Source organism: Myotis lucifugus, unplaced genomic scaffold (genome assembly GCF_000147115.1).
Source record: "Myotis lucifugus unplaced genomic scaffold, Myoluc2.0 scaffold_953, whole genome shotgun sequence".
In the NCBI taxonomy this organism is placed as follows: Eukaryota; Metazoa; Chordata; class Mammalia; order Chiroptera; family Vespertilionidae; genus Myotis; species Myotis lucifugus.
In genome coordinates this window covers 25,414-36,467 of record NW_005872001.1, presented here as the reverse complement: position 1 = coordinate 36,467, position 11,054 = coordinate 25,414, and the positions used below count along the sequence as shown (strand labels likewise).

Genomic DNA, 11,054 nt, shown 5'->3' with positions numbered 1-11,054 from the left:
AGTTCTGGAGGGTGTGACTGAGGCTTCCCTGGCTGATGAAGGAGGGGGTCTGGAGGCTGTGGCCTCCCCTGGCTGAGCCCTCAGAGCCCCCAGACGGTCTGGAGGCTGAGGCTCCCCTGGCTGAGCCCTCAGAGGGTCTGGAGGGTGTGGGTCAGGCTCCCCTGGCTGAGCCCTCAGTGGGTCTGGAGGGTGTGGGTCAGGCTCCCCTGGCTGAACCCCCAGAGGGTCTGGAGGGTGTGACTGAGGCTCCCCTGGCTGAGCCCCCAGAGGGTCTGGAGGGTGTGACTGAGGCTCCCCTGGCTGAGCCCCCAGAGGGTCTGGAGGGTGTGACTGAGGCTTCCCTAGCTGAGCCCCCAGAGGGTCTGGAGGCTGAGGCTCCCCTGGCTGAGCCTTCAGTGGGTCTGGAGGGTGTGGGTCAGGCTTCCCTGGCTGAGCCCTCAGAGGGTCTGGAGGGTGTGACTGAGGCTCCCCTGGCTGAGTCCTCACAGGGTCTGGAGGCTGTGGGTCAGGCTCCCCTGACTGAGCCCTCAGAGGGTCTGGAGGGTGTGGGTCAGGCTCCCCTGGCTGAGCCCTCAGAGGGTCTGGAGGCTGAGGCTCCCCTGGCTGAGCCATCAGAGGGTCTGGAGGCTGAGGCTCCCCTGGCTGAGCCCTCACAGGGTCTGGAGGCTGTGGCTCAGGCTCCCACGAAGGCAGTGGCGCAGCAGGGTGAGCTGGGCCCAGATGTGCTGGAGGGCCGTCCCGGGGGGCTAAGGGAAGCTCCTGGCCAGGTCCAGCTAAGTGGGCTGCCTGCCCTCCCACAGCAGAGTCTAGAGGAGGAGCCCAGGGAGGAGGAGGGGAAACAGGGGGGCCAGGGCAGGCTAGGCCTCAGTTCAGAGCAGCCCTCTGAGGCTAGGGGCCTGAGGACCGGGCCCTCAGAACGCCCCCAGCGAAGTTCCCTGCCCGCCCCTCTCCCACCTGACACAGCGCAGGCTCAGGCTGAGGCAGAAGGCCCTGCTGGAAGACCGTCCCCTCCAAGGGACTCTCCCCCTCGGGGGGCTCAGCCTGGGGGTGGGGCAGGGCCCCAGCCGCCCACGAACACCCTGCCCAGCACAGAGGCTGCGCTGGAAGCCCAACCCAGGCCGCCACCCACAGCCGCTCAAGCGGAGGGAGAACAAGGCCCCCCACAACCCCGTGAGCCTCGGGCAGAGAACAGGCCTGAAGACCCAGGAACAGGCTCCGGGGAGGCTGGGCTGACCCCCTCCCCAGGGGGCCCCACGGGCAGCGAGCCTCCAGCCAACCCTGATTACATCTACCACATCATCTTCCTGGGAGACTCGAACGTGGGCAAAACATCCTTCTTGCACCTGCTGCACCAGGACACCTTCGCCTCTGGGCTGACAGCCACTGTGGGTAAGCGCCCATCCTGGGGGGGGGGGGTGGGCGGGGAGCGGGGGGAGGCCCAGGGCCCTGGCCAGCAAGCCCGAGCAGGCTGGAGCGAGCACCCCAGGGGAAGCTGCAGTCTGTCCTGCCCCAGGCCCTGCTCTAGACTGACTTTATGGGATGCTCTTACTATTTTACTAATCATCTCTAATTACAGGTAATTTGCTTTTCCTGCATTGATCTGATTAGCTTATAATGTGCCACATCAACAAAGCACCCTGCAATTTAGGTGCCAGTGCTGACTGATGGTGAAAACAAGCGAGTCCCACCCACATGGCTGGCTGCGGGGGAAGGCAGGGCTCGGCAGGGTCGCACAGGTTGGATGTGGTCGGGACTAGCCCCTGCCAGCCAGCCCAGCTCTGGGGGGGAGTTGCCTTGGGCAAGTTGAATGTTTTATATAGAATGTGTTTGTGGGGTGTGATACGCTAGGAAGCTGGGTGCCTGAGCTCATATCTCGTCCTGCCACTTACTAGCCATATGAACTTGGACAAATGATTTAAGCCCCTTGAGGCCCCAAACCCTCATCTGCACAAGGGGGACAACAGGAGTGCTGGCTTGCTAGAGTGGTTGTAAGGATTAGCTCATTTGTACACATCAAGCTGTTAGAATAATACCTGGCACACAGTGCTAATCAATATTATTGTTATTGTTATTACTATAAGTATTAGATGATGTCTCATTCAGTGGCTCCTGCCAATGAAATGTCCCGAAGCACAAAGCTTCCTCTCCCTAGAACAGCGGTTCTCAACCTGTGGGTCGTGACCGCTTTGGCGGTCGAACGACCCTTTCACAGGGGTCGCCTAAGACCATCCTGCATATCAGATATTTACATTAGGATTCATAACAGTAGCAACATTACAGTTATGAAGTAGCAACGAAAATAATTTTATGGTTGGGTCACAACATGAGGAACTGTATTAAAGGGCCAGAAGGTTGAGAACCACTGCCCTAGGACCAGGATGTATGGCACTGGGTGTTGTGTCGGCCCACGGAAGGCCAGCGTTATGACCACTCGGGACGAAGAGGGAGTGAGCCGATCTTTGTCTGTCAGGGTGCACGTGACTGGGACCATGTGGATAATGACAGCTCACATCCAAGAGAGTTCCCAGGACAAGGCCTCAGGCTTTTCTCTGCTTAAGGATCCTCACCTGGGAGCCAGTTAACGACGCAGCGTCCTGGGGAATGGGGACCCATGGCAGGCCCGGCCTGGGGTTGAGCAGGGTCGCAGGCCTGCAGGGCCACCCTTAGTAACCTCCTAAGCCAATGGCACCTCCAATGCACCAGGCATCTTACAACAGTCCTGCCCCTCCCCCCCCAATGACCGATTCTCCCCCCATTATCATGTACTAAGAGGCTTCCAGGAAATTCAATCAAGAAGAACACAGATTGATGCCTTAGCCGGTTTGACTCAGGGATAGAGCGTCAGCCCATGGACTGAAAGGTCCTGTTCGATTCTGGTCAAGGGCACGTACCTCAGTTGCAGCCTTGGTCGGGGTGCATGCGGGAGGCAGCTAATCGATGTGTCTCTCTCACATTGATGTTTTTCTCTCTCTCTGTCTCTCCCCTTCCCTTCCACTCTCTCTAAAAATTAATGGAAAAAATATCATCAGGTGAGGATTAACCAAAAAATAAATAAATAAAAGAAGCCTCTCCATCATCCGCCCCCCCCGCCCACCTGCTTTCCTTTGGGAAGTAGGGGTTGGCGGGAAGTTGTACCCCAAAGACTCCAAACTTCCCCGAGATTTCACTTACCTCCGTATTTCCAGAAAGGGTCTGGGGCCATGACCTCAGGCAGGGGTGAGGCTGTAAAATCCAACGGGCTGGGGTTCAGAGAGATGAGAATGAATAATGATAACAATGACCACCTCTCAGGCACCTCCCCCCTCCCCCCCAGAAACTGGGCTAAACCTTGGAATAAGTCATTGACTCCTCCCGGCCGCCCTGTGCGGTGCGATGAGGAGGGAGGCTCAGAAAGGTGAAGTGACTTACAACTCACAGCCCATCAGTCACCTCTGAAGTCAGCGCTCCTTCCGCGCCCCTGGCTGTCTGGTGGAAGGGAGGATGCAGGCCGTACCTGGGATATGAAACGAGAATTATAAAATAAAACAATGAACAGGTTTTCCTAGGTGGACTAAGGAACACACGTCGCTGTGTTCACAGAGGTCAACACAACGCAAGGTTCCCTACGGGGACAGTGAGCCCGTGGCTGGGGGACCTGGGCCCTTGAGTGTGGATGGGATTTGGGGAGCAGAGGGAAGCCCAGCAGCCGCAGGTTCCGGTCCCCTGGGGCCGGGGTTGGGCACTTGGGCCGGGGTTGGGTACTTGGGCCGGCCTTGGCTAGACGTGCTGGGTGGTGACTGGAGCGTAGGCCTAACCCTCTCTGTGCCCTAGGAGTGGATTTTCGGGTCAAAAACCTGCTGGTGGACAACAAGTACTATGCGCTGCAGCTCTGGGACACGGCTGGCCAGGAGAGGTAGGGCCCTGTCTCCACGGAGACCTGCGCGGAGTCTGGGTGCCGGTGGAGGCAGCCCCGCCCAGAGGAGGCCAAGGTGGGCAAGAGGCCGCCCAGTGCAAAAGAGACATCACCCCCGGGGGAGTCAGGAGGCCGGGGAGGAGAGCAAAGGCCCAGTGGAGAAGACGGGGTGACCCAGAGGCCCCTGGGCCTGGCCCGGCTTCTGTGAGGATCCCCCCAGCTCGGCCCTCAGGGCCAGCGCCCGACCGCTATCCTGCAAACACTGGCTGTCCACTTGCCGGTTGGGCCACAGTGATCAGACTTTAAAGCACTTCTCTCTGCCCAGCGGTTTCACGTCTGGAGACTCATGCTTCCGGTAACTCACATGATGGTATCAAAGGGACCGAGGCTGTTCACAGCAGCGTTTATATTGCAAAGCACTGGACACAACTCACACGTCATGGGTGGTGGCCAGCGAGACAGGCTGGGGTCTGTCCACACGATAGAACATTGTGAAGCCACAGAAAGACCCAGGGCCCTCACTGGGGCCAAAAGGGAAACACCTCCAAGCCTTCTCTTGACTAGAAAAACCAGGCAGGGTTCTGAATATGAATGAGTATGTGAGTGTTTTACACCGTACCGTGTTAACAAGGGCAAAGGGCAGGTGCGTGTGCGTGTGCACAGGTATGTGTATGCATGTACATTTATGAATATGCATAAAGTGCCTCTGGGAAAATATTTAAGAAGCTGGTGACCCTGGCTGCCTCTGGGGAGGGGGACCGGGTGGCTGCAGAGTGGGGGTGGGAGACCTTTCACGGGGTGCCCTTTGGTACCTTGTGAATTTGAGCCATGAGAACTGTTAACTATGCAGTGTAAGAAGGCCAGCATGCGATCACCCTCGTGGGAAGCAATGAGAAGCAGGAACGTTAATTCTCCCTCGTTGCCGATGGAGTGGCTGAGGCTGGGGCCGGGGTCAGCCCAGCAGGCCTGGCCTCACGCGGACTCCCCGGGCAGGTACCACAGCATGACGCGGCAGCTGCTCCGAAAGGCTGACGGTGTGGTGCTCATGTATGACGTCACATCCCAGGAGAGCTTTGCCCACGTGCGCTACTGGCTGGACTGTCTCCAGGTGAGCAGGTGGTGGCGGAGGCTGGCCCCAGTTTCTGGAGTCAAGAGGGAACGTGTATCCTGCCCACGCTCCCTTCCTCCCGGGATTACAGATGCTACAATAGACATGCAGGTGGTGCAGCCCACGGAGGGCATGTGACTGGGTGGCCTGGGCGTCGTATCAGGGAGCCACAACCACACAGTACAGCTTCCAAAACAAACTTCTTCCTCTGTCCTACGAACATTTCTTTCTTACAGACAGCAGCTCTGCGATGTCTCCTTAACCCCTGGGGATGATGCAATTCTCGTACCACTTTAGGTGGTACTTCCTCTGTCCACACATGTCTAGTTCTTCCCCCATGTACTTAATTCATACATATATGCTGAAATTTTGCAGTATGTGCCAGCACAACAGAGGGATATGAAGTAAGACATGTAGCCTTCTTTCTAGGAGTTTCTAGTTGAAGAGATGCAAAAGAAGTCAGATAAGGTCAGAGACAAAGGCAGCTGGGCTCTGGGGTCAGACCGGACCCAACTATCCCACCCCAACTCAGCGACAGCCTCTCTGAACTTCACTTTCCCAGCTTCTCTCGTAGACTTGTGAGGGTTAACTGACATCATCGCGTTCAGCACAGCACCTGGCAGATAGTAAGCACTCCATAAATAACAGCTGTTATTATTATTATCCATGAAACAATTAGGAAAAGAACCAAGACACCCTGTGTCAGCGAGCACTGGGCTGTTGAGCACAGGCAGGAAGAGAGGGTCATGGGTAGGATCAATCCAAGAAGGCTGCCTGGAGGAGGGAGCTTTGAGGTTGGCCCTGGAAAATGGGTGACATGTTTGCAGGCAGATAGGAGGGGCAGCCTCACTGCAGATGGAGGGGAATTGCCCAGGTGGGAAGGTTGTGGAGTGAGGGTGACAGGGAAAGGTGGGTGTCTGTGCCGGGAGGAGGCACGCTGCCAGCTTCCCGGAGGTCAGGGCCACATCCACCCAGGGCCTGGCACACAGCAGGCGCTCAACATGTATGGCTGAGGGAATGTGCTCTGTGTGCAGGACGCAGGGTGTGTTGGAGTGCAAGTTCTTCTCCTGGGAAACAAGATGGACTGTGACGAGGAGCGGCAGGTGTCCACCGAGGCTGGGCAGCAACTGGCCCAGGTGAGCACCTGAGTGTCGGTCTCTCCCCAGCCTGGACGGGGCAGACCCCTCCCTGGAGGACGGTGAGTAGGTCACCCTGGCCTGGGCATCCAAGAAGGCCCCATTGCCCGGCCGGCGTGGCTCAGTGGTTGATCATCGACCTATGAACCAGGAGGTCACGGTTTGATTCCCGGTCAAGGCACATGCTGGGGTTGCAGGTTTGATCCCCAGTGTGGAGCGTGCAGGAGGCAGCCAGTCAATGATTCTCTCTCATCATTGATGTTTCTCTCTCTCTCTCTCTCTCTCTCTCTCTCTCTCTCTCTCTCTCTTCCTTCCTCTCTGAAATCAATAAAAAAAAATACTTTTTTTTAGAGAGAAGGATCCATTGATCATTTCTGCCCCTGCCCGGCCAAAGGCCAGGTCAGAGTGGACAGCAGCCTGGCCACCTCTGCCTCCCACCCAGCCCAGCCTTAGACCCAAACATGAGTAATGGTGGGCACGGCATTGAACCTCACTGCTGAATTAGCAGATCCACACCCCATGCCCTGACCTACGTAAAAAATAGCTTCAGAGTAAAAAGGTTTTAAAAGCTTCACTTAAAATTCCTGATCGAATCTTAATTTTATCTCTGGCCTCTAATTAACATAACGTTCCTTCTAATTTATTCTATTTTAAGACTCAAATTCTTCCCCAGGAAGGTTAACATCAAAAGCCCCACCACCAGACAGTGGTTACTATTTATTTATGAATAGAAGTTGACTAGATTCCAGAAAATCTGGAGAATAATAACGAAAACATAAAAAAAATAAAAAGAAGCCACTCCTTGCCCCACCTCTGCCCCACCCCTGCCGGCATTCTCACACTGCGTCTCCCTCCCGTGTCTCTCCTCTCCTCTCCTCTGGTCTCGTCCCTCCTGCTCATGAGCTCATCGCTGAGGCGCCTGCGGGGTGGGAATGTTTTCCTCTTAACTAAAAGTAGTAGCTCATCTCTCTGACACAGTAATTCCTCCTCTAGCAATTTGCCCTAAAAGAAGCAGAAATAACAGCCCCTAGAGAAGAAGGAGCTGGCCCCCATGTACAATGTGTAATCAGACATGCTTACAGCAGGATGGTGTTCACAGCGGTATTTATAAGGAAAAGCCCGGACAGCAGCCGGTAGTTAAGCTGTGGAGTTCCTGTGAGAGGCTAGCATTTGCCGTTAAGAGCCCTGCCCCGGGACAATAGTGAAGGGTGTGGAAGAAGTGCTTCCACCATAATGTGATGTCAGAACAGCAGCTGCAAATCTGGGTACAGGTTGGGTCGACCCCTATGAGATTGCTGACATCTGACTGTTTGGAGCCTACAAAACAGCAGTTTCGTTGGCTTAATCTAATGGTATAATGACATTTAGCTCCGCCCCCAATAAAAGGGTTATATAAAACAGAATGGAAATATACACTGCGTGGCCAGATTATTATGACCACCCCATCAGTACTTCGTTGGGCCACCTTTCGCCTTCAATACTGCTGCGATTCTTCTTGGCATTGACTCCACGAGATGTTGAAAGGTGATGCGAGGAATCTGACACCATGCCTGATGAATAGCACTGTCCATGTCTGTGAGACTTGATGGTGGTGGAACCAGCTGCCTGATGGCTCTTTTAATTTCGTCCCACAAATGCTCAATTGGATTGAGATCTGGTAATTGTGGGGGCTGCCTAAGCAAGGTAAAGTCTCCCTCATGTTCTTGAAACCACTCCTGCACAGTACGAGCACCGTGGCATGGTGCATTGTCTTGTTGGAAGAAGCCATCTCCATTGGGATACGCCATCAACATGATAGGATGAACTTGATCAGCAACGATACTTAGGTATGTTGTGCTATTCAGACATTTATAATGGTCTGGCCCTCTAGCAACTTCAGCACGAAATTATAGCTAATTTGCCTACAAACGTCTGTGGTCATAATAATCTGGCCACTCAGTGTATATGCCAACAGGGGTGGTTTATATTTTGTACTTTTTATGTTGTCTTTTCTAATATTTCCCCCAATTAAATATTATTGAAATAAACAACATAACTAATGGTTTAAAAAATCACGGACATTTCTCCAAGTCAGGACACAGGCTGTAGGCTGTTTCCAGGGTGTCACTGACACCTGCCCAGCCAGGGGGGAGGGGCAGCGGGCAGAGGGGCGAGGCTGGGGACCTTGGAGACACGGAGATGGGGCTGCCTCGCCCTCTGTGGTTGGCCTAGGGACCGACTGGGCGGGACTCTGCCTGGGGCCAGGCTGTTGGGGGTGGGCTGCCTCCTGGACTCCAGTGGTCTCCCCCAGGGCACCCACTCCCATCTGTCTGGCCTGCAGGAGCTGGGGCTCTCCTTCGGAGAATGCAGCGCGGCCCTGGGTCACAACATCCTGGAGCCCATGGTGAACCTGGCCAGGTGAGTGCCCCGCTTCCCACCCTGAACCCTGGGCAGCCCTCAGCCAGCTTGGGCGGGAAGCACCTCGGAAACCACAGGGCTCCCCAGTGTGGAGAGAGCGCTGTGTGGAGAGCCGCCAGCTCTACCAGCCCACTCGCTGCGTCACCTCCCAGAGCCACATCTGGTCTCTGAGCCTCAGTTTTCTCATTGGCAAAGTGTTCCCAACCTTCTAGTGACTCCCACTGGATTTAGATACAATGCCAATGACTCACAGCATCCTGCATTGTCTCCAGGGCCATCTCCCTGCACACACACACACACACACACACACACACACACATACACACATGCACACGCACACACACACACAAGCTTCAGCCCCTCAGGGGGCCCTCCATGACCACCCCCTCCCACCACTATGCTGGACTCAGGTCTCTGTCCTTCAAAGCCCTTGGTGACAAATTAGAATTACACATGCATTTGTCTGTTTTCTCATTGCCCTGCTGCCTCCTCCCGCCCCAGGCTATAGATCCTGGAGGGCATGGCTTTGTCTATTTTGTTTAGCCCCGCCCCCCACACCTGGGACCTGGCAAATACTGGGTGCTCAATAAATGAATGAAGGAGGCAGCGGCAGGAGTATCAGACCAGATGACCTCTAAGCCCCTTCTCTGACAAAGTGTCTACAGCGACTTGCTAATCTGTAACCCGGGCAGCCATGATGCCCTCCGGCCAGAAACCGCGCCACGGCTTCCCTTTGCTCTAGGATGGCAGCCCGTTGCGTCCAGGCCCACAGAACCCGAGCCCGGCTGCCTCCGAGGCTTCCTCTGGCCATTCAGTCCTCAGCTCTGGGATTTAGCAAAGGGCCCAGCACATAGCAAACATATTGTGTGTTGTAGTTTTTAAAATATATTTTTATTGGTTTCAGAGAGGAAGGGAGAGGGAGAGAGAGACAGAAACATCAATGATGAGAGAGAATCATTGATCGGCCGTAAACATACTATGAATGAATGAATGAGTGAATGAACATGAATGGGCATTTTTTGCTTTCTCAACCCCCAAGTTCTCTCTTAACACGGAGCCTTTGCCCTCTCCCCGAATTCTACCCCCTTTTCTGCCGGCAAACCTTCGTCCACTGCTGGGTCTCAGCCAGGCACTGCCTCCTTCCTCCCTAATCCCCCGGGACCTGCTGTGAAGTCCCTCTGGGCGCTTCGCTATCCGGGTCCTGATCCCCCGGTCTCCTCCGCCTCCCCCACTACCCAAGGCCAGGACACGCTGGCGTCACTGTCACAGTCGGAGTCCCTGGCACAGAGCCCGGCACGTAGCAGGCTGGAAAGAACGCCAGAAAAGGGACGGAACCCACCGTCTCCGTGCCCCGTGTTTCTGGTGCCTGTGGCATGTAGGGCAGGGGCAGAGCCGGGAGGAGAGAGGCAGCTCAGGGGCCCAGCTCTCCGGTCCCCCAGCTGCACCCACGGGCCCCTCTTGCTGCCCCGGGAGCTGAGAGAGAGGACTGATGCCTGGGGGTGCTCGTGCAGGTCACTCAAGAGGCAAGAAGACCTCCTGAAGGGCTCGCTGGTGGAGGTGGCCCCGGAGAGGCCGCCGAAGAAAGCTGGCTGCTGCTCCTGACCAGCTGGCCCGGCTGGGGGGACGGCCCCCCTCGGGCTCCCTGTCCCGCCTGCCTGGACAGCAACATCGGAGGCCCAGCTCGGAAGATCCAGAGAATCCTCCCGGGTCAGGGCTCGGGTCCCAGGGCCGGGGCTGCACTAGCGCTGCCCTTCGCTCCCGGAAGAAGGACTTTGCTGAGCAAATAACCTTGGGGTGGGGGACTCTTTAAAGAGAGGAAAAGTCTAGAGCAGTGGTTGGCAAACTCATTAGTCAACAGCGCCAAATATCAACAGTACAACGACTGAAATTTCTTTTGAGAGCCAAATTTTTTAAACTTAAACTATATAGGTAGGTACATTGTTATTAACTTAATCAGGGTGCTCCTAAGGCTTAGGAAGAGCCACACTCAAGGGGACAAAGAGCCGCATGTGGCTCGCGAGCCGCAGTTTGCCGCCACGGGTCTAGAGAAACAGCTTAAGGAAAATACACCACAATATTAGCCACCCATCTCTGGGCAGTAAAATTATAGGGTGAATGTGGGGCCGGTATCTTCCTTTTATACGTGTTTGTCTTTTTGGATCTTCTACGGTGACTGGGTGTTCCTCTATAGTCAGAAATAAAAATGCATGTTGAGGGGGGAAGAAACTGTTCAAGGGCCTTGCTGTGGTGCTGATTCCTAACCGGCATGGCCCGTTAACGACCAAGTCCTCCGCTCGTTAAAGCCGTCCCCTGTTCCGCGCCCGGCAAGGCCGTGACCTTGTCGCGCTCACGAAGCTGTTTGCAGGCTTGGCGTTTCCTCCGAGAAGAATGGATTCCTGGGAAGAGCAATGTCCTCATGGTCCCTGATAGGCCCCCCCTTTCCCTGAGCCCCAGCCCTCTCCACAAGATCTGCCCCTAAGGGCTCACATTCGGGATCCCGCCCCTGCCCCCAAGGCCAGGT

General features: G+C 55.6%; 1 protein-coding gene across 1 annotated transcript in view; it reads left to right on the top strand.

The window, feature by feature from the left end:
- Positions 1 to 10,709, top strand: part of RAB44 (RAB44, member RAS oncogene family) — a 30,154-nt gene extending 19,445 nt beyond the window's left edge. Inside the window, exons 9-14 of the mRNA XM_023747707.1 lie at positions 111 to 1,389; positions 3,811 to 3,892; positions 4,886 to 5,000; positions 6,035 to 6,136; positions 8,457 to 8,533; positions 10,045 to 10,709. Of these exons, the coding sequence (XP_023603475.1) occupies positions 111 to 1,389; positions 3,811 to 3,892; positions 4,886 to 5,000; positions 6,035 to 6,136; positions 8,457 to 8,533; positions 10,045 to 10,135 (1,746 nt within the window). The 3' untranslated portion in view covers positions 10,136 to 10,709. The remainder of the gene's footprint in view (positions 1 to 110; positions 1,390 to 3,810; positions 3,893 to 4,885; positions 5,001 to 6,034; positions 6,137 to 8,456; positions 8,534 to 10,044) is intronic.
- The last annotated feature ends 345 nt before the right edge of the window (positions 10,710 to 11,054 follow it).